Genomic DNA, 23,977 nt, shown 5'->3' on the forward strand with positions numbered 1-23,977 from the left:
CCCATTCTGAGCTGAGATCAGATTCTGAAAATGTCAGTCGTTCTTCGATTTTTCAAAAAATAGCAGACCTACAAGCTCGTAGCGCGCCACTCGGTGGCGCGCTATGAGCTTGTAGATCTGCTATTTTTCAATAGCTAAAGCATAACATGATGCTGACACCAAAATGGGTGCCCGTTCAGAATGGGTTAAAACTATACGGCGAAAGGTGTTCGTCGACTTAACGTTTTTCATTGACGATGACTAAATAAGAGCTAAATGAAAACCAAGCTACGATGACTAAAACTAGAGTTTTCTTTTTTTTTTAAAGACTAATTCTATTGACAATTTCGTCAACAAATAAGGACTAGACTAAAATGTTCAGGAGAGACTTGTGGAGAAGAGATCCAGTAGAACTAAAAGACAAGTCATTATATCTTGGTTGCATGCTGAAAATAGCAGATCTACAAGCTCACAACACGTCGCGATGTGAGCTTGTACAGTAGATCTGCTATTTTCAGCAAGTTTAAAATCAGTCATTATACGACGCCATCAAGGGCAAGGCCCTCCAAAATACATTTCAGTCGACTAAACCAACTGAAGAGTTAGTGGACTAAGATCTTACGATATTTAGCCAACTAAAACTAGACTAAACACTAAAATCAGATCACTAAAATATGACCAAAAGCAGAATTGTATTAAAAAAAACGACTATGACCAAAAAAATACGAATTAAAAACTGTCCCAAAAATGAACGCCATAGGAGAACACCACCACGTGCTCCTCCTCCGAGGATCCGTGCCGGAACGGCGCGGCCTGCCAGGACGTGCCAGACGTCGGGTACCGGTGTCTCTGTCCCGCCGGCTACGAGGGACGGGACTGCGAGGAGGACGCCGACGACTGCCTCTCGGCGCCCTGCCGCAACGGAGCCATCTGCCAGGACCTGCTCGACGGCTACCGCTGCTTCTGCGTGCCGGGCTTCCAGGGCTCCCACTGCGACCTGGACATCAACGAGTGCGCCTCGCAGCCCTGTCGCAACAACGGCACGTGCGTGGAGGACCAGGTGGACACCTACGGCTGTGACTGTGTGACAGGATTCACAGGTAGGAGAGAGAGGAGAGGCTGTGACTGTGTGACAGGATTCACAGGTAGAGAGAGGAGAGGCTGTGACTGTGTGACAGGATTCACAGGTTAGAGAGAGGAGAGGCTGTGACTGTGTGAAAGGATTCACAGGTTAGAGAGAGGAGAGGCTGTGACTGTGTGACAGGATTCACAGGTAGAGAGAGGAGAGGCTGTGACTGTGTGACAGGATTCACAGGTAGAGAGAGGAGAGGCTGTGACTGTGTGACAGGATTCACAGGTTAGAGAGAGGAGAGGCTGTGACTGTGTGACAGGATTCACAGGTTAGAGAGAGGAGAGGCTGTGACTGTGTGACAGGATTCACAGGTAGAGAGAGGAGAGGCTGTGACTGTGTGAAAGGATTCACAGGTAGAGAGAGGAGAGGCTGTGACTGTGTGAAAGGATTCACAGGTTAGAGAGAGGAGAGGCTGTGACTGTGTGAAAGGATTCACAGGTTAGAGAGAGGAGAGGCTGTGACTGTGTGAAAGGATTCACAGGTTAGAGAGAGGAGAGGCTGTGACTGTGTGAAAGGATTCACAGGTTAGAGAGAGGAGAGGCTGTGACTGTGTGAAAGGATTCACAGGTAGAGAGAGGAGAGGCTGTGACTGTGTGAAAGGATTCACAGGTAGAGAGAGGAGAGGCTGTGACTGTGTGAAAGGATTCACAGGTTAGAGAGAGGACAGGCTGTGACTGTGTGAAAGGATTCACAGGTTAGAGAGAGAGGAGAGGCTGTGACTGTGTGAAAGGATTCACAGGTAGGAGAGAGAGGAGAGGCTGTGACTGTGTGAAAGGATTCACAGGTAGAGAGAGGAGAGGCTGTGACTGTGTGAAAGGATTCACAGGTTAGAGAGAGTTTGATTGATTGATTGATTGAAATATTTATTAACAGTTTGTAGAATTGACAGTACATTTCAAGCACAAACTCAATACAAAGACTGTTATCTGTGAGTGGACGACCCAATTAAGCATTACACTTGTTTACAACAGGGTCCACCTTGTTCAATTCATCAAAACATTTAGAGACATACAAATAGACACTTCTATGTAGTTAAAGAACAGAACAGGAATTCATCATATAGGAAGCAAAAAGGGAAAAGATACATATACAGTGAGGGGAAAAAGGGGGGGATTCAGATTCTACAGAGGCCAGTTTAGAATTGCAGCCATCCGTAGGTGCCCTTTGAGAGCGGTTTTGAAGGAGTCAAGGGATTCACATGTCTTAATGACTGTTGGTAGGGCGTTCCACATTTTGGTGGCATAGGAGCGAAAATAGTTTAGTCCCTTGTTTGTGCCGAATCTGGGTTGTACATGGTTTGTTGAACTCCCTCAGGAGAGTTCAACGTCATATTTAGACCTGAGGACGATTCTAAAAAGAAATCTTTCTAAATCCTGACAGTTTTCTGAGAAACCCTATGTTTTCTGTGTCAGTCTGAGAAAACCTATGTTTTCTGTGTTAGTCTGAAAAACCCTATGTTTTCTGTGTCAGTCTGAGAAACCCTATGTTTTCTGTGTCAGTCTGAAAAACCCTATGTTTTCTGTGTTAGTCTGAAAAACCCTATGTTTTCTGTGTCAGTCTGAGAAACCCTATGTTTTCTGTGTCAGTCTGAGAAACCCTATGTTTTCTGTGTTAGTCTGAGAAACCCTATGTTTTCTGTGTCAGTCTGAAAAACCCTGTGTTTTCTGTGTCAGTCTGAGAAACCCTATGTTTTCTGTGACAGTCTGAGAAACCCTATGTTTTCTGTGACAGTCTGAAAAACCCTATGTTTTCTGTGTCAGTCTGAGAAACCCTATGTTTTCTGTGACAGTCTGAGAAACCCTATGTTTTCTGTGACAGTCTGAGAAACCCTATGTTTTCTGTGTTAGTCTGAGAAACCCTATGTTTTCTGTGTCAGTCTGAAAAACCCTGTGTTTTCTGTGTCAGTCTGAGAAACCCTATGTTTTCTGTGACAGTCTGAGAAACCCTATGTTTTCTGTGACAGTCTGAAAAACCCTATGTTTTCTGTGTCAGTCTGAGAAACCCTATGTTTTCTGTGACAGTCTGAGAAACCCTATGTTTTCTGTGACAGTCTGAGAAACCCTATGTTTTCTGTGACAGTCTGAGAAACCCTATGTTTTCTGTGACAGTCGTTCTCAAACAAGGACCCCCAGAATTATCTGAATTTGCCGCAGACACTCCATCAGAAAATATCATAGTTCCAGAGAAAAGCTTTGAGCACCACTGATATAGAAACAGAAACCTGTCTGGGGTCTATCCCAATCTCCACCAGCCAAAATAATCATATCTGAAGTTCTGAACTATAGTGGGAACCCCCCCCCCCCCCGGTAAACGGAAAACTCGCCAGGTTACCAACTCGACACGATTTAGTGCATTTTAGTTTTACTATCACCTTAATTTAAATTGCATTGAATTGAGAGAGAGAGAGAGAGGATAGTTGTTTAGAGTTAACATTAGAGAAAGTAAGAATGCTAACAGTACCGGTACCAAAGTACCGAAACAATGTAAATTAGTAAACAATTCCTGAAATGGTAGAACTATACATCTGTGAGTTTGACTACACTGATGAAGACAGCATGTTAGCGATGAAGACATTGATGAAGAGTTTTAAACTGACAACAAGCACATGGAATTGTAGGAGTTGAAAGACATTACATTTAGTTCCACAGATAAATATTGTGAAAATAGCTGAACTGCAATGAACCCATTCTGACCTGAGATCAGATTCATACGAGGTTTCCACTGGACACACACTGGTCTGATGAACCCATTCTGACCTGAGATCAGATTCTAAAAATGTCAGTCGTTCTTCGATTTTTCAAAAATAGCAGACCTACAAGCTCGTAGCAACGAGCTTGTAGATCTGCTATTTTTCAATAGCTAAAGCATAACATGATGCTAACACTGCAACTGTAGAACAAATGTTCAAAATATGCTGTATACGCTTTAGACTCTGTGTTTGTTTACTGTTGCTAAGCTAATCAGCTGGGGGACCCCCCCGGGACCCCCCCCCCCCCCCCCATCACTTTGGGAACCACTGTAGTAGATCGCTATGGTAACAAAAACAACCAATAGTGTGCAAGTAGTGCAATGGGGTCATTGAGGGGTTAAATGAACCAAACTACCCTAAATAACAATAGATGGTATATAACGATCATACAAAGACAAAGAAGTGCTAGAGGGTGCAGTTAAAGCTAGGAAGAATGTTTGTTTTCTCTTTCAGCACGAAGAGAAGAGAATAGAACTATTTACATTTCCCCCAGTCAGTCACAACAACCTCTGTATTTTGGCTTGAGAATAATGGCAAGCTCCTGTGTCACAACATCGCCCTCTACAGCATGTTCAGGGGAAGGCAGTTACAGCAGTGGTTGAGGACGAGGTTTAATCCTAAACCACTGAAATTAGACGTTTGCCCCCCCCCCCCAGCCCGGGACCCAAACTGGGGGAAATAGCCGATCTGCAAGCTCACAACGTGCCGTGAAGCGACGCGTGCGTGCGTGTGCGTGCGTGTGCACAAATACATTATTATAGTTATTATTAGGGCTGTCAATCGATTAAAATATTTAATCTGATTAATCGCATGATTGTCCATAGTTAACTGTGATTAATCGCAAATTAATCGCATATTTTGTATCCGTTCTAAATATACCTTAAATCAGTGGTTAAATCAAGATTTTTCATATCAAGGTCCATTATTTATTCTGCATTTGAGCCACGGACCACCATTTGATGACATTTAGCCTTCCAGACACAAACTAAAGAACTGTATTGATGTTGGCCAATGGTACCATTACGAGAGATAACAGGCCATGTTGATCAAAATAACATGTTTTCTAAGTTTTGTAATTGTGTAGACTTAAATTAACTTAAGTAATGCAGCTGTTTAACAATTATTCAACTCTTCAGTGTAAAATTACCATGCGTCTCTCAACCATTCTGTCAAACTTCACAGTGCGTTAATCGCTTGTTAAAAAAAATAGTGCTGTTAAAAGGATTGTAAGTTAACTAGTTAATAACAGCCCTAGTTATTATATAATATAATATTTATTTATTTATTATATTTATTTATTATTTATTTATGTATATATAGTTATTATATAATATATATATACATATTATATTCTTCTTCTTATTATTATAGACTATTACATTGGTTGTGGAAGCTCATCATTACTTGGTTCTCTGCCAGCAACATGTGGTTCTCTCTCTCTCTCTCTCTCTCTCTCTCTCTCTCTCTCTCTCTCTCTCTCTCTCTCTCTCTCTCTCTCTCTCTCTCTCTCTCTCTCATGAAGGGAGGAACTGTGAGGTGGAGATTGATGAGTGCGAGGTCCAGCCCTGCCTGAATGGCGCCACCTGCAGGGACCACGTGGGCATGTACACCTGTGAGTGTGTGCAGGGCTTCCAGGGTGTGGACTGTGAGGTCAACATCGATGAGTGCGCCAGCGGGCCCTGCCTGAACGAGGGCCGCTGCGTCGACCTGATCAACAGGTGGGTGGGGGACGCGCACGCCCGCACACACGCACGCACGCACGCACGCACGCACGCACGCACGCACGCACGCACGCACGCACGCACGCACGCACGCACGCACACACACCTTTAGACACTAAAAGGTGTCTAGTAACCATAGACTGTAAAAAATATGGACAAAGCGTTCGCCGGGTCTAACATGGACGTAAAATGAAGCCTGTTATTCCTGCACTGTAAGTCGCCATCTTTCTAGATCCGTTTGGTACCAGCTGGCCATTGGCTGGCTCCGTTTTGGACCAGCTGGCCATTGGCTGCCCAGACAACGAGGCGGGACTTCCCCCCTTCTTCTCTGTTGGTTTTTATTTTGACTCGAGTGGGAGGGGAATCCCGATCATAGACTGTAACGGTAGCCACGCCCCTCAGAACATACGCGATGGTTTTTTTTCTTTATGGTCATTTTTTTAATTAATGGGACCATAATTTTCCAAAAAGAATATTATGACATTAGAAATGAGACTTTAAACTAGTGACTGGAAGAAGAAAGTATTCATGACCATGTTTATTAAGGTAATACAGTCTAGGTGAAGTTGGGCCAAAATACATGGGCCTCTATGGAGCTATGGGGCTTTTTGGGTCCAGTCCAGCGCCACAACAGGCCATTATTATGAACTACCGATTTCAAATGAGGCTTCACGAAATATCTGGCTGACTGCCCCCCTGCTAGTAACACATCTCACATAGAGCACCGAAGTCTGACGTCACTTTCAGTAGAGGGCGTCAGTCCCCAGGTTCATGTATTTGTTTAGTTGCATTAAAATCGCCATAGGAGGATTTTTAGATTGCTTCATATAAGAACTGTGTTTGAAAAATAAACATGTCATCCCGGCCGCTTCACTCATATGGATATGAAGAATCAACCTACTGAGAGAAAACGCTAATGTTACTGCTACTGAATTAGTTAGATTTTCACTAGAAGCAGACTGTATCATATATGAGTGACTGACTGTTGCAAACGATACAGAGACACCTCCCTGACAATAACGCCGAGACAGCTTGTTTCTTTTTGGACCACAACGCTTATAGTAGACGATATTAAGATCACCCCATGTTATTCTCCATAGAGAAATTACTTCCGCCAACCAGGGGAATGGAAGGGATGAGCGAGTTACGTCAGGACTTCGGTGCTCTATTGGTTGAAATTAACTTTCCCTGTAGGAGAATCATGTGACAGCTGCTGAAAGTTGGGATACCAATTATTAACAACCCTGCCTATGCAGGCAACATTTTCAAAATCTTCTGATTTAAGTATAGCATGTGAATAGTGTCAAACTAGGGCGTTTTCATGATTCCGAATCCATTCCAAGCATTTTGTTTTGCACGAAAAACACTCCTTGGGCTAAAAAATAAATTCCATAGCCGTGCACTTGCCCAAAATGTGATGACCTCATGCCGACTTGTGGTTGGCGGGTCTCGGACTCTACTAAGCAGCTGTGTCTGTTCTGTGTCCCTTGTGTCCCTCAGCTATGAGTGTCAGTGCGAGGGGACAGGCTTCGTGCCTTAAATGTGTCCCTTGTGTCCCTCAGCTATGAGTGTCAGTGCGAGGGGACAGGCTTCGTGCCTTAAACGTGTCCCTTGTGTCCCTCAGCTATGAGTGTCAGTGCGAGGGGACAGGCTTCGTGCCTTAAATGTGTCCCTTGTGTCCCTCAGCTATGAGTGTCAGTGCGAGGGGACAGGCTTCGTACCTTAAATGTGTCCCTTGTGTCCCTCAGCTATGAGTGTCAGTGCGAGAGGACAGGCTTCGTGCCTTAAATGTGTCCCTTGTGTCCCTCAGCTATGAGTGTCAGTGCGAGGGGACAGGCTTCGTGCCTTAAACGTGTCCCTTGTGTCCCTCAGCTATGAGTGTCAGTGCGAGGGGACAGGCTTCGTGCCTTAAACGTGTCCCTTGTGTCCCTCAGCTATGAGTGTCAGTGCGAGGGGACAGGCTTCGTGCCTTAAATGTGTCCCTTGTGTCCCTCAGCTATGAGTGTCAGTGCGAGGGGACAGGCTTCGTACCTTAAATGTGTCCCTTGTGTCCCTCAGCTATGAGTGTCAGTGCGAGAGGACAGGCTTCGTACCTTAAATGTGTCCCTTGTGTCCCTCAGCTATGAGTGTCAGTGCGAGGGGACAGGCTTCGTGCCTTAAATGTGTCCCTTGTGTCCCTCAGCTATGAGTGTCAGTGCGAGTGGACAGGCTCCGTACCTAAAATGTGTCCCTTGTGTCCCTCAGCTATGAGTGTCAGTGCGAGGGGACAGGCTTCGTGGGGGCCCACTGTGAGGAGGACATCCCAGAGTGTCTCTCTGACCCGTGCCAGAATGGAGCCACGTGTCTGGAGGGCGTCAACCAGTATGGCTGCCTCTGCTGGCCAGGTACGGTATAGCACGGTACACAACACAACACATTGACAATATGCTTAACCCATTCTGACCCGAGATCAGATTCATACCAGGTTTCCACTGGACACACACACTGGTCTGATTAACCCATTCTGAACTGAGATCAGATTCTAAAAAATGTCAGTAGTTCTTCGATTTTTCAAAAATACCAGACCTACAAGCTCGTAGCGCGCCACTCGGTGGCGCGCTATGAGCTTGTAGATCTGCTATTTTTCTAATAGCTAAAGCATAACATGATGCTAACACCAAAATGGGTTCCCGTTCAGAATGGGTTGAGCAATATTACACGCAACGTGTAGATTGGCTGTTTTCACTGTGTTTGAGCCACGGGGGAAACATAAGATGTCTCTTTTGGGTCTGGAGTACTCCCTGGGTCCACGGGACCCCACTTCCAGATCCAGTTAGGGTCAGGCAGAGGTTCTTAAAGTGCGGTCCCCTCCAGAGTACGTTTTTCACCAATGATAGTTTGCATGTTATTAGTTATAACCGCTTCAACCCTTTACAGATTTGAAAATAGCCAATCTACAAGCTCATGTTGTGTAGATCTGCAATTTTAAAGAAACAATCTAACACTAATCTGGTATGCGGTCCCTGCCGGCACAACATATTTTCAAATGGGGGGTCCGACCAAATACATATTATTGTTATTTTTTTTTTAAGATATTTTTTTGTGGCTTACGCCTTTTATTGATTTTTTGAAGGGACAGACAGTAGGCTGACAGGAAACGGGAGAGAGAGATGGGGGAACACATGCAGTAAAGGCCGTGTCGGGCTCGGGAGTCGAACCCGCGGCACCAAATACATATTATTGATGCTCTACATTGACATCAAACGTTTGACAGAATCACTGTCCGTTAGTCATAATAAAAACATCTTTCTGATATTAATATATCTAGAAGAATCACACTCGTGTGAAATGAGGGGCGCCCCTGCCTGGTAATGTTGAAATGAAGCATCACTTTGTACGTGGCAGAGTCACAATTGGCAGAGTCACTTTCATTCATTGCAGAGTCACTGCCGCACTATTCGTTAAAACCCATTCTGAACGGGCACCCATTTTGGTGTTAGCATCATGTTATGCTTTAGCTATTGAAAAATAGCAGATCTACAAGCTCATAGCGCGCCACCGAATGGCGCGCTACGAGCTTGTAGGTCTGCTATTTTTTTTTTTTAATCAAAGAACGACTGACATTTTTTTAATCTGATCTCAGGTCAGAATGGGTTAACGACCCCCTAGGGGTCCTTGAGGGAGTTCCAGGGGGTCCCCAGCTAAATGATAGTTTGGAACCAAATGGACCCTTATGGGTCTGTAACAACAGGTTCATTTGGTTCCATTTGTACACCCAAAAAACCTAATTTACTGAACTTAGCCTTCAGTCAGATGACCTCATCAGAGCATCCTGTGGCTTCCCACATATAAATCACACGGACGAAGACAATGTGTTACGACCTGTGAGATTCTGACCTGAGATCAGATTCATACGAGGGTTTCCACTGGACACACACTGGTCTGATTAACCCATTCTGACCTGAGATCAGATTCTATAAAAAATGTCAGTTGTTCTTCGATTTTTCCAAAAATAGCAGATCTACAAGCTCATAGCGCGCCACTCGGTGGCGCGCTATGAGCTTGTAGATCTGCTATTTTTCAATAGCTGAAGCATAACATGATGCTATAACACCAAAATGGGTTCCCGTTCAGAATGGGTTAAGGAGCAGCCTTTTGTTGTCACAGCGCCACCATGTGGATAGAACTTGAGAAACCTGTTCAGTCATCATTGTTGAGTCCTTCCTGTGTTCAGTGCTGTGTTGAATTATGAAAAGTGATGCGTGAGCACATTGCAATAACCAACGGTGCAGAATGTGTGCGTCGTCTTGCTGTGATTAAATACGGCTGTCATCATTCTGACAGAGAGAGAGAGAGGAAGGGATTAGGGATCTAAATTAAAAAAAGAAAGAAAGGCCAAGCAGAACTTGTGAAATTCTCTGCAGTATAATTCTCCGCCTTAGTTCAATTAGCGCTCCGGATTTTGATGTCAGATCTTTTCTGAATCCAGTCTTAAAGGCAGTGTTTATTTATGACAGCAAATTTAGATTTTAGTTTCGGTCATAGTATTTTGAATAGTTTTCATTTAACCTAAAAATAAAGGCAGGCAGACAAAGCCAAAAAAAAATCTTTAGAAGAATAGTTTTAGTCACCTGGAATGTTTTAGTGTTAGTCTAGTTTTAGTCGACTAAATATCGTAAGATTTTAGTCGATATATATTAATCAATATATTGATATATATATCGTATCGTGGACCTCTGTATCGTGAGGTTGCAGACAATACCCACCACTAGAATGGGTTCACACACTTTTAAATGACTGTTTTAAGTGTTGTTTTTATATGTTACGACCATCTGTCTAGGCTCGTTACTGACTGCATGTTGTATGTTTGTGTAGCTGGGTGTATTTCCTTTTTTGTGTGTGTGTGTGTATTTGAATGTCCGTGCACACGTGCATTTACATTTGTCTGCATGTGTACAGTATGTGACCATGTGTGTGTGTGTGTGTGTGTGTGCGTGTGTGCGCGCGTGTATGCGTGTGCGCGTGTCCTACAGGGTACGAGGGGCAGAACTGCCAGGCGGACGTAGATGAGTGTGTGCTGGGACCGTGCGAGAACGGAGGCGAGTGTTTCGAGCGCTCCGACGTGCTCAACTATGGCGTCGTGTCTGAGCTGAGCGCGCTACAGTTCAGCTACGAGGACGCCGCCGGCTTCATCTGTCACTGTGAGCCTGGCTTCACTGGTGAGTCCTAGTAGAGATGTGTCTCCATCTGTCACTGTGAGCCTGGCTTCACTGGTGAGTCGTGGTAGAGATGTGTCTCCATCTGTCACTGTGAGCCTGGCTTCACTGGTGAGTCTTAGTAGAGATGTGTCTCCATCTGTCACTGTGAGCCTGGCTTCACTGGTGAGTCGTAGTGAGATGTGTCTCCATCTGTCACTGTGAGTCTGGCTTCACTGGTGAGTCGTAGTGAGATGTGTCTTCATCTGTCACTGTGGCCCCTTTTCCACTGGTTGGTTCCCAATGGGAACCGGTTCAGTTCTTTTTGGTTTTTAGTCCATGAGCCAGAGCTCCAAAATTGGAACGTTAATTATGAATTGAGTGGAGCAAAACTATACCTATATTAGATTGTTATCACCATTAAACTTCCCCAATTGAGTACTTACACGAAGACAATGATTTATTGTATTACAAATTTTACATTTTTAAATATGCAAATGAGGCATTATGTAGGAAAATATGCAAAATAATCCAAAACATGAAAAAGCTACTACTGTGGAAGGGTTTATCATGTATTAATTTACTTGTATTGATCCTATAAACAATTTAATACAGGGTATAGTTTGCCCACCAATTTTGGAGCTCTGGCTCATGGACTAAAAACCAAAAAGAACTGAACCGGTTCCCATTGGGAACCAACCGGTGGAAAAGGGGTCTGTCACTGTGAGCCTGGCTTCACTGGTGAGTCGTAGTGAGATGTGTCTCCATCTGTCACTGTGAGCCTGGCTTCACTGGTGAGTCATAGTAGAGATGTGTCTTCATCTGTCACTGTGAGCCTGGCTTCACTGGTGAGTCGTAGTGAGATGTGTCTCCATCTGTCACTGTGAGTCTGGCTTCACTGGTGAGTCGTAGTGAGATGTGTCTTCATCTGTCACTGTGGCCCCTTTTCCACTGGTTGGTTCCCAATGGGAACCGGTTCAGTTCTTTTTGGTTTTTAGTCCATGAGCCAGAGCTCCAAAATTGGAACGTTAATTATGAATTGAGTGGAGCAAAACTATACCTATATTAGATTGTTATCACCATTAAACTTCCCCAATTGAGTACTTACACGAAGACAATGATTTATTGTATTACAAATTTTACATTTTTAAATATGCAAATGAGGCATTATGTAGGAAAATATGCAAAATAATCCAAAACATGAAAAAGCTACTACTGTGGAAGGGTTTATCATGTATTAATTTACTTGTATTGATCCTATAAACAATTTAATACAGGGTATAGTTTGCCCACCAATTTTGGAGCTCTGGCTCATGGACTAAAAACCAAAAAGAACTGAACCGGTTCCCATTGGGAACCAACCGGTGGAAAAGGGGTCTGTCACTGTGAGCCTGGCTTCACTGGTGAGTAGTTGCGAATGCAATGAGCACTAACTATGAGACCCTGCAGATCATGTCTGTGCGTCTGTCCCGCTGTGACACCACCCGCCCGCCACCAGAGGGCGCAGCTGTAGCACACACACACACACACACACACACACACACACACACACAGGGCGCAGCTGTAGCACACACACACACACACACACACACACACACACACACACACACACACACACACACACACACACACACACACACACACACACACACACACACACACACACACACACACACACACACACAACCACACACACACACACACACACACACACACACAAACAACCACACACACACACAAGCTGCGTTCGCTTCCCGCGTTTGCGCGTCTTACTTGTAGTAGAGATGTGTCTTCATCTGTCACTGTGAGTGTGAGCCTGGCTTCACTGGTGAGTAGTAGTGAAGTAGTGTGCTCATGAAATGTTCACCTTTACCGAGTCCGATGAGTCGTATTGGTTTACTTGAGGGGGTTCCAAATGGACCCTTACGGTATATATGTAGCTCTGAGAGTTTACAAATGGAACCAGAACATTTGGTTCCATTTGTACACTCTCGGCACGAGAGAGACACCACTGAGCGTGCAACAGCGCACAAGTTGCCATGTCGAAACGTGAGCAAAGTTCGCGTATAGCCGACCCGTTCGAGTTGCGACTCGATATGGACAGAATAGTAAATCATGTTCTGGCGAGAGCGTTTGCCCCATTATACTCAAAGTGGCTACTGGCCAATCACAGCGCGTCCTTTACTGAAATGGACAGAAATGAAAATGTTGGATCTTTCTTAAGAGAACTGTTGAATAAATGTTTGTTGTTCTGTCTTACAGCAGAGAACTGTTCAGTAAATGTTTGTTGTTCTTTAATTCTTACAGCAGAGAACTGTTCAGTAAATGTTTGTTGTTCTGTCTTACAGCAGAGAACTGTTCAGTAAATGTTTGTTGTTCTGTCTTACAGCAGAGAACTGTTCAGTAAATGTTTGTTGTTCTTTAATTCTTACAGCAGAGAACTGTTCAGTAAATGTTTGTTGTTCTGTCTTACAGCAGAGAACTGTTCAGTAAATGTTTGTTGTTCTGTCTTACAGCAGAGAACTGTTCAGTAAATGTTTGTTGTTCTGTCTTACAGCAGAGAACTGTTCAGTGAATGTTTGTTGTTCTGTCTTACAGCAGAGAACTGTTCAATAAATGTTTGTTGTTCTGTCTTACAGCAGAGAACTGTTCAGTAAATGTTTGTTGTTCTGTCTTACAGCAGAGAACTGTTCAGTAAATGTTTGTTGTTCTGTCTTACAGCAGAGAACTGTTCAGTAAATGTTTGTTGTTCTTTAATTCTTACAGCAGAGAACTGTTCAGTAAATGTTTGTTGTTCTTTAATTCTTACAGCAGAGAACTGTTCAGTAAATGTTTGTTGTTCTGTCTTACAGCAGAGAACTGTTCAGTAAATGTTTGTTGTTCTGTCTTACAGCAGAGAACTGTTCAGTAAATGTTTGTTGTTCTGTCTTACAGCAGAGAACTGTTCAGTAAATGTTTGTTGTTCATTCTTACAGCAGAGAACTGTTCAGTAAATGTTTGTTGTTCTGTCTTACAGCAGAGAACTGTTCAGTGAATGTTTGTTGTTCTGTCTTACAGCAGAGAACTGTTCAGTAAATGTTTGTTGTTCTGTCTTACAGCAGAGAACTGTTCAGTAAATGTTTGTTGTTCTGTCTTACAGCAGAGAACTGTTCAGTAAATGTTTGTTGTTCTGTCTTACAGCAGAGAACTGTTCAGTAAATGTTTGTTGTTCTGTCTTACAGCAGAGAACTGTTCAGTAAATGTTTGTTGTTCTGTCTTACAGCAGAGAACTGTTCAGTAAATGTTTGTTGTTCTGTCTTACAGCAGAGAACTGTTCAGTAAATGTTTGTTGTTCTTTAATTCTTACAGCAGAGAACTGTTCAGTAAATGTTTGTTGTTCTGTCTTACAGCAGAGAACTGTTCAGTGAATGTTTGTTGTTCTGTCTTACAGCAGAGAACTGTTCAGTAAATGTTTGTTGTTCTGTCTTACAGCAGAGAACTGTTCAGTAAATGTTTGTTGTTCTTTAATTCTTACAGCAGAGAACTGTTCAGTAAATGTTTGTTGTTCTGTCTTACAGCAGAGAACTGTTCAGTAAATGTTTGTTGTTCTGTCTTACAGCAGAGAACTGTTCAGTGAATGTTTGTTGTTCTGTCTTACAGCAGAGAACTGTTCAGTAAATGTTTGTTGTTCTGTCTTACAGCAGAGAACTGTTCAGTAAATGTTTGTTGTTCTGTCTTACAGCAGAGAACTGTTCAGTAAATGTTTGTTGTTCTGTCTTACAGCAGAGAACTGTTCAGTGAATGTTTGTTGTTCTGTCTTACAGCAGAGAACTGTTCAGTAAATGTTTGTTGTTCTGTCTTACAGCAGAGAACTGTTCAGTGAATGTTTGTTGTTCTGTCTTACAGCAGAGAACTGTTCAGTAAATGTTTGTTGTTCTGTCTTACAGCAGAGAACTGTTCAGTAAATGTTTGTTGTTCTTTAATTCTTACAGCAGAGAACTGTTCAGTAAATGTTTGTTGTTCTGTCTTACAGCAGAGAACTGTTCAGTAAATGTTTGTTGTTCTGTCTTACAGCAGAGAACTGTTCAGTGAATGTGGACGAGTGTGAGTCTTCTCCGTGTCAGAACGGAGGCAGCTGTGAGGACCTGATCAATGCCTATCAGTGTCTGTGTCCAGGCGGCTTTACAGGTACGTAGGAAGCCTCCCTCTGTGTGTGTGTGTGTGTGTGTGTGTGTGTGTGTGTGTGTGTGTGTGTGTGTGTGTGTGTGTGTGTGTGTGTGTGTGTGTGTGTGTGTGTGTGTGTGTGTGTGTGTGTGTGTGTGTGTGTGTGTGTTTACTCAAGTACTCTTACTTAGTTACTTTAGACCACTGTTGCCATGTTCACTTGCCCAACAAGTAAACATCCTCCATCCGTTTCATACGTCACGGACTGAAATCAATGCTTTCCACTGAGATGCGCCATCCTGTGAGAGGGTTATCTAATAGTCCAATAATAATGAAGATATTCTTTTGGTAGCCAGTAATGAGTAAAACGCTCCCAAAAAATGTAGTCTCTGTGAGGCCACAATCTGCATTCAAAGATGTTCCTAGAAGCTTTGTCATTGGTCAACAACAACAAAAAAAACCCGATTGAAATGACTAACCAATCAGGAATTAGACAGGCAAATCAACCAATGGCAAAGCTTCTATAGGAAAATCTTTGAATGCAAGATTGTCACTTTTTTCAATTTCCACTCACTCTGCCACTCGATTTGCCACTCACTTTATGCATGTGCATAATTATACCCTTCATAAAGTGAGTGGCAAATCGAGTGGCAAAGTGAGTTCAACGTTGTTTGACGTTGTTTCATGCAATCAGAGAGGACTTTTCTGTTGGATGTCACGGCCACTCAGTAGGCCAATCAGAGAGGACCTTTCTGATGGATGTCAAGGCCACTCAGTAGGCCAATCAGAGAGGACCTTTCTGATGGATGTATAGGCCACTCAGTAGGCCAATCAGATAGGACCTTTCTGATGGATGTCACGGCCACTCAGTAGGCCAATCAGAGAGGACCTTTCTGATGGATGTCACGGCCACTCAGTAGGCCAATCAGATAGGACCTTTCTGATGGATGTCACGGCCACTCAGTAGGCCAATCAGAGAGGACCTTTCTGATGGATGTCACGGCCACTCAGTAGGCCAATCAGAGAGGACCTTTCTGATGGATGTCACGGCCACTCAGTAGGCCAATCAGAGAGGACCTTTCTGATGGAGGTCACGGCCACTCAGTAGGCCAATCAGAGAGGACCTTTCTGATGGATGTCACGGCCACTCAGTAGGCCAATCAGAGAGGACCTTTCTGATGGATGTCAAGGCCACTCAGTAGGCCAATCAGAGAGGACCTTTCTGATGGATGTCACGGCCACTCAGTAGGCCAATCAGAGAGGACCTTTCTGATGGATGTCACGGCCACTCAGTAGGCCAATCAGAGAGGACCTTTCTGATGGATGTCAAGGCCACTCAGTAGGCCAATCAGAGAGGACCTTTCTGATGGATGTCAAGGCCACTCAGTAGGCCAATCAGAGAGGACCTTTCTGATGGATGTCAAGGCCACTCAGTAGGCCAATCAGAGAGGACCTTTCTGATGGATGTCAAGGCCACTCAGTAGGCCAATCAGAGAGGACCTTTCTGATGGATGTCACGTACATAGCCTCTATTCATGCATGTGTATATATATGCAGATGCATACTGTAGGACTATTAGCACCATATGTCAGCTGTCCAGATTAGCTATTAACCCAGTCTGACCTGAGATCAGATTCATACGAGGTTTCCACTGGACACACACTGGTCTGATTAACCCATTCTGACCTGAGATCAGATTCTAAAAATGTCAGTAGTTCTTCGATTTTTCTAAAAATAGCAGACCTACAAGCTCGTATTTATATCGGTTTCTGAACTGCCCACAGCCCTCCTATGAGACGCAGACCGAGTAGAAAAAGAATTGTGCCATTCTTTCATGATTATTAGTGAGGACCTATTATATGAAGATGGGTTGAAAAGTAGTGAAGTGGTCCTTTAAGAGGAGTTGGTCTCTCTCTCAGAGAAATCTATCAGGGGGAGAGCAGCTTACGACAGAAAGCTTCTTATGAGACTAATCAAGCCCTTAATGATTCAAATGGGTTCTACACGTTTTATTATTTCAGACAAAAAAATAACAATAACAATGACATTTTCAATATCACTACATCTGCCTTTCAGAATGATATGACTGATGAAGCCACAGTGACGCAACAGGCAAAGACACAACAGTTAGAGCAGGAGGGAAACTATGATCCTATGATCCTATTATATCCTATTATCCTTTCTTTTGCACGTGTTATATGTTGACTTCTCGCTCACGCACGTGAGGAAAAGAAGGGGTTAACACCGCCATTATACTGGCTGCTAAACCAATTTAGGAGATCCGGCCCTGTCGCCCCCACTCCCCCCCACACCCATTTAGACCTGGAGAAGCTTTTGTGTCATTTTAGATCTTAGCCATATTTTATACATTAAAGGGATTGTGACATTAAAAAAAAGGTTTTGGAATTGTTCTTGTTTTTTTTGGTTTTCTAATCTCAATTGCACCCAAAAAACATGAACTCTTAACATTTAGTAGATTTTCTGTGATCTGGGGTTTTCTGGCTCAAACAGGTGCTCTGATTTGCCGGCAGTAAGTGACATCACTTACTGCAAATCCCATATATGTCAATGGGATTTGCCAGCAGATGTCACTGTTTCACTGTGTTGCCTGTTTTCATTGTAGCTCAAAAGGCCCAAAAAACCCCAAAGAAAACTTCAGACCACAGAAAATCCACTGAATGTTCAAAGTTCAGGTTTTTTGGGTGTAATTGAGGTCATAAAACCTAAAAGAAAAAAAAGAAAAAGAAATTAAAATGAATGTCATAAAACCTTTAAAATGCAGTGTGTTAATTGTTGATATAGTGGCGTCCGTTCGTCCGTCCGCTATAGCGGGCATCAGTGGGACGGCTAATAATTACAGGACGGGTCATTGGTCAGGAGGACGGCTCGGGGAGTGAGTGCAGTGAGTGCAGTGAGTGCAGTGCGTGAGTGCGTGCGGCGCGGCATGGCGCGGCGCGGCATTCCTCTTGTCAGCACAGACAGGAGCCAGCTGGGGGGGGGGGGGGAGCTTATGACCAGCTCTGTCTGGGATACGCTGTGGCCATTAGAGAGGGAGGGAGGGAGGGAGGGAGGGAGAGAGGGAGGGAAGAAGTGATGAAGGGAGGAGGGGGTGGGTGCTGGGGGGTGTAAGGGAGAAAGAAGTTAGTGAGTAAAGGAAAGGAAAGGAAAGGGAGGGGGGGATAGGGAGAGAGGGTGAGAGGAGGATGGAAGGGTGGGGTGGGGTGGGCTGCATGGTGGTGGGGGGGGGGCGGTGAGAGTGGGAGGGAATGGTGGGCAGGGCTCATCCTGCCTGGTACAGAGTGGGGGAGAGGAGCAGTGCTGTTATGTAGAGAGAGAGAGACAGAGAGTGTGTGAGAGAGAGAGAGAGAGAGAGAGAGAGAGAGAGAGAGAGAGAGAGAGAGTGTGAGAGAGAGAGAGAGAGAGAGAGAGAGAGAGTGTGAGAGAGAGAGAGAGAAGCAAACAGAAAGTACAGGACCTGGTGGTGTCTGTCTCTACTTTGGGGATCTTGCCTGGCTTGCTTGCTTGCATTGACCTGGGCGAGAGGGAGGGAGGGAGAGTATAACATATACTGTCGGATAATAGAACGGGCTGCCTGTGCTGTGGGTGTCCTGTCTGTGGACTCAGTGTGACTGGAGCATGATGGGGGAAACCAGGAGGAGGAGGGGGCTTCTAGTACTGCTGCTGCTGCTGGCCTGCTGCGCTGGGCCAGAGCCCTGGAGGAGGCTGACAGGTAGGCAGGCCTATGCAGCGCACTATATACACAATACAGCACCGTGAGCGCTGAGGTGTGTGTGTGTGTGTGTGTGTGTGTGTGTGTGTGTGTGTGTGTGTGTGTGTGTGTGTGTGTGTGTGTGTGTGTGTGTGTGTGTGTGTGTGTGTGTGTGTGTGTGTGTGTGTGTGTGTGTGTGTGTGTGTGCGTGCGTGAGACCTGAGATCAGATTCTAAAAAATGTCAGTCGTTCTTCGATTTTTCAAAAATAGCAGACCTACAAGCTCCTAGCGCGCCACTCGGTGGCGCGCTAGGAGCTTGTAGATCTGCTATTTTTCAATAGCTAAAGCATGACATGATGCTGACACCAAAATGGGTTCCCGTTCAGAATGGGTTAAGTACAATTTGTGGTATTTGTACTTTCTTGTGTGTGTGTGTGTGCGTGTGTGTGTGTGCGTGCGTGCGTGCGTGCGTGCGTGCGTGCGTGCGTGTCTGGGTGGAGTGTCGGCTGCATGACTAATGACCAGTTTTTGGTTTCCTTCGGCGTAGCGCGGTGTTTCTCATAGTGGGGTCCATCAGGGACCACCTGGGGTTCCAAATGGACCCTTATACGACAGGTGTAAAGGGTCCATTTGTATACCCTCTCAGAGTTATTATGGGGCTTCTTCAAATGAAATGTTTCCCTTTGACCGTCCCTTGCCTTCTGAATCAAAGAATGTCTCGTAGGAGCAGATGAACCAGGCCTGTGTGTTCGTGGCATGCCCATAACGGACAATATTTCAAAGGTCTAGAGCAGCTCTAGCTGATTCTGTCAATGCCACAAATATTGATTTGACGACAGTGCCACAGAAGACCGCAAATCGAATTGACTGCTAACCAAATATTTGCCTGCTTTCCTGCACTGTAATTACATTTTCTGCACGATGATGATGATGATGATGATGATGATGATGATGATAGAATCCTTCCTAAGGTGCACTTGCGTCATCAAACCTCCATGTGTGTGTGTGTGTGTGTGTGTGTGTGTGTGTGTGTGTGTGTGTGTGTGTGTGTGTGTGTGTGTGTGTGTGTGTGTGTGTGTGTGTGTGTGTGTGTGTGTGTGTGTGTGTGCATGTGTGTGTGCATGTGTGTGTGTGTGCGTATGTGTGCTTATCTAATAGAGGCAGCTAAATTACTTTGTAAATGAGTTTGTAGGTTTCCGGAAGAACAGAACATTGGCTTTTGTTCGACTGAGCAATTAAGTACATTTTTCATGATATTGCTAATAATGATAATGTCAGAAAGCTGACTTCCATCATGGTTAGTTGCCACAACGGGAACCCATTTTGGTGTCAGCATCATGTTATGCTTTAGCTATTGAAAAATAGCAGATCTACAAGCTTGTAGGTCTGCTATTTTTGAAAAATCGAAGAGCGACTGACATTTTCTTAATCTGATCTCAGGTCAGAATGGGTTAATCAGACCAGTGTGTGTCCAGTGGAAAACCTCGTATGAATCTGATCTCAGGTCAGAATTGACTAAGTATAAGTCAGGCTATAGACACTTTGCAGGGACACCTTTTCCACCGTAGAACTGGTTCCGTTCTAGATTCTTGGAACCAATTGGTGCTTTAGTGGAACCGTGTTGTAAAGTAACTAAGTACATTTACTTCAGTACTGTACTTAAGTACAATTTTGTGGTATTTTTTTACTTTAGTATTTTCAATTGCCAGTACTTTTACTTCTGCTCCACTACATCTCAGAGGCAAATATTGTACTTTTACTCCAATATGCCTAGATTTATTTGAAAACTTTAGTTGCTATAGTTACTTATAGATTATTATTACAGGCATTACAGGCATTTTTGAGTGGTGCAACCACTCCTACAACCAGCAAGCAATGTCCGTGTACTTGTGTACCTGTTTGTGTGTGTACCTGTGTGAGCACCAGTGGTGTGCGCATGCGTGCATCAGTGGTGTGCGCACGTACGTGTGTGTGTGTAGTGCCGTGCATGAACGCGTGCACGCACGTGTGTGTGTGTAGTGCCGTGCATGAACGCGGTATGCTGCGTCGTAGCCCGGTTCCATTGTTTTTTTATGAACGGTTCCGCAAACGGATCTCATCAGTCATAATTTAGCTCCGCTGTGTCTGTGGAAGTGTGCATGCTGTGGTGACGTCACGTCACCTACACGAGTCAGTGGGAGAGGGGGATCTGGGAGATCACCTACACGAGTCAGTGGGAGAGGGGGATCTGGTAGATCACCTACACGAGTCAGTGGGAGAGGGGGATCTGGGAGATCACCTACACGAGTCAGTGGGAGAGGGGGATCTGGGAGATCACCTACACGAGTCACTGGGTGAAGGGGATCTGGGAGAAATGAGGAAGCGCCACGCCCACATGAAGCAAGGAGCAAGCGTGTGTATGACGAATTCCTGTTCTGTTCTTTAGCTACATAGAAGTGTCTATTTGTATGTCTCTAAATGTTTTGATGAATTGAACAATGTGGACCCTGTTGTAAACAAGTGTAATGCTTAATTGGGTCGTCCACTCACAGTTAACAGTCTTTGTATTGAGTTTGTGCTTGAAATGTACTGTAAATTCTGCAAACTGTTAATACATATTTCAATCAATCAATCAATCAATCAATCAATGTAACCGGAGCGAGCGAGGCAACTAGCGGGGGAGAAATGTCTAAAAGACCGCAAAAAAGTAAAGTATGGTTACACTTCCACAGAGAGGCAAATGCTTTCAATGCAAAGTGCATAAAATGTCAGTCCATCGTGTCGTGTAAAGGAGGTTGCCAGGGGGGCAGTCAGCCAGATATTTCGTGAAGCCTCATTTGAAATCGGTAGTTCATATAATGGCCTGTTGTGGCGCTGGACTGGACCCAAAAAGCCCCATAGCTCCATAGAGGCCCATGTATTTTGGCCCAACTTCACCTGGACTGTATTACCTTAATAAACATGGTCATGAATACTTTCTTCTTCCAGTCACTAGTTTAAAGTCTCATTTCTAATGTCATAATATTCTTTTTGGAAAATTATGGTCCCATTAATTAAAAAAATGACCATAAAGAAAAAAAAACATCGCGTATGTTCTGAGGGGCATGGCTACCGTTACAGTCTATGATCGGGATTCCCCTCCCACTCGAGTCAAAATAAAAACCAACAGAGAAGAAGGGGGGAAGTCCCGCCTCGTTGTCTGGGCAGCCAATGGCCAGCTGGTCCAAAACGGAGCCAGCCAATGGCCAGCTGGTACCAAACGGATCTAGAAAGATGGCGACTTACATCAGGAATTACCATATTATTACAGGCTTCATTTTACGTTCATGTTAGACCCGGCGAACGCTTTGTCCATATTTTTTACAGTCTATGGTGGTTGCACGTCCGCAATGAGAAAGCATCTCAAGTCGATGCACGGCATTAGTCTAGGGCTCACATGCAAAGTGTTTGATATTTTTATACATTTGAAAACTTGAAATGAGACATTCTACATAATGAGTACTTTTACTTTTGGTACTTTAAGTACATTTTGAAGCCAATACTTTTGCACTTTTACTCAAGTAAATGTTGGATTCCGAGTATTTCTACATTGCGGTATATTGATACTTTTTCTTAAAATCAGACACAGTGTGTGTCCAGTGGAAACCTCGTATGAATCTGATCTCAGGTCAGAATGGGTTTTAATCAGACACAGTGTGTCCGTCCAGTGGAAACCCTCGTATGAATCTGATCTCAGGTCAGAATGGGTTAACTATAACGCTTCGTTCTCTCCCGTCGTCCAGGCGTCCACTGCCAGGTGGACATCGACGAGTGCGAGAGCGCCCCCTGCCAGAACGGCGCCACGTGCGTGGACGGCGCCGACACATACACGTGCCTCTGCCCCCCCGATGCCCCGGTGGGGGTGGGGGCATCGGGCCCCGGCGGCGGCGGGGAGGCGGAGCCGTGGGGCGGCCGCGACTGCGACGTGCCGCTGGCGGGCTGCCGGGAGCACCGCTGTGAGCACGGAGCCGCCTGCCGGCCGGAGCTCAGCCCGGACGGCCTCCAGCACGCCCACACCTGCCTGTGCCCCGCGGGCTGGGCGGGGGCACGCTGCCACGCCTCCACCACCTTCTCCTTTGTGGCGTCGGACGGGTACGGACGCGTCACGCTGCCCCCCCCCACCGAGGACAACAGGACCAGGCGAGAGGCCGACGACCCGGCAGACCACTTATGGAACCCGAGCGTCGCGGGTCGTCTCCTCCACGCGCGCCTCCGCTTCCGCACCACCCTGCCCGACATGGTGCTGTTCTACCGGGGAGACGCGGAGCGCTTCGTCTCCCTGGAGCTGCTGGGGGGTCTGCTCCAGGCCAGGGTGGAGGGGTCCCAGAGGGGTCTGCTCCAGGCCAGGGTGGAGGGGTCCCAGAGGGGTCTGCGGCGGCGGGTGCTCTATCCCAAGGTCAGTATGGTTCAGCGCGCTTACCCCAAACTTTGTCATGTCAAGGACCGGACGCCCCAAAATGACCTCCATAAGAGAAGATTTTTTACGGCTCTAGCAGTGATTTTCAACCATTTTCATTTCCCCAGTTTGACATGCATTAGTCTACGGACCCCCCATTTAATGGCATCTCTGTCTCTGGGACCCCCAATTAATATTGTAAAATCAATGTTGTTTTAGTTCTTAGTTCCATAAACAAAGATGATAACTAACTGAAACTAACTGAAGTTGTAGACTAAATGCCCTTAGTTTTACTTTACCAACAGTAACTGAATATATATATTTTTTAAATAGTTTTCATCACACAATAGGCCTATACTAGCATTAAAACTAAGCTTCGTCACGAACAATAAAAACTAGCAAACCCACGCTCTAAAAGCGAATTAAAACTAACTGAATTAGAAAGAAATGTGTGACTCAAAACTAACCAAAATTAAACTATAATGAAAAACTATAACAGGGCTGGGCAACTTTGACGATGGTGAGGGCCAATATATTTCCACACTCACTCCAGAGGGGCCACAGTGCATGTTACTGTCGTAGCAAAAATAGCTGCGCTAGCTAGCTAGCTAGATCAGCTATTTTTGCTATATTTGAATTGAAAACCTGAATAATTGTTTGCTATTTTTCAAATTATTGAATTTCAAATGCATTTAGTTATGTTAACTTTATGAACTGTTAACATATACATTGGACACAAAATGACAATAACATTTTAACACTAGGTTTGGAATTGTAAACAGCTGAGATCAATACTATATCAGTATTCTGATATTAACATGTGGGCCGCATTAAGTGAAGGTGCGGCATGTGGCCCCCGGGCCACCAGTTGCCCACCCCAAAACTGTGGAATGCACTTCCCATTGCAGTCAGAACTGCAGCATCACTCCCAATCTTCCGCCGTAGTCTGAAAACC

General features: G+C 44.8%; 1 protein-coding gene across 1 annotated transcript in view; it reads left to right on the forward strand.

Moving 5' to 3' along the window:
• The window catches only part of LOC310871910 (protein crumbs homolog 2-like), a gene marked incomplete at both ends in the record, with an annotated part of 57,386 nt that overhangs the window by 18,579 nt on the left and 14,830 nt on the right, over nucleotides 1-23,977 (forward strand). The window contains 6 exons of the mRNA XM_083783547.1: nucleotides 740-1,079; nucleotides 5,383-5,578; nucleotides 7,826-7,965; nucleotides 10,594-10,779; nucleotides 14,809-14,922; nucleotides 22,370-23,022. Of these exons, the coding sequence (XP_083639673.1) occupies nucleotides 740-1,079; nucleotides 5,383-5,578; nucleotides 7,826-7,965; nucleotides 10,594-10,779; nucleotides 14,809-14,922; nucleotides 22,370-23,022 (1,629 nt within the window). The remainder of the gene's footprint in view (nucleotides 1-739; nucleotides 1,080-5,382; nucleotides 5,579-7,825; nucleotides 7,966-10,593; nucleotides 10,780-14,808; nucleotides 14,923-22,369; nucleotides 23,023-23,977) is intronic.

This window comes from Protomyctophum parallelum (assembly GCF_964188405.1).
Source record: "Protomyctophum parallelum genome assembly, chromosome: 15".
Taxonomy (NCBI): Eukaryota; Metazoa; Chordata; class Actinopteri; order Myctophiformes; family Myctophidae; genus Protomyctophum; species Protomyctophum parallelum.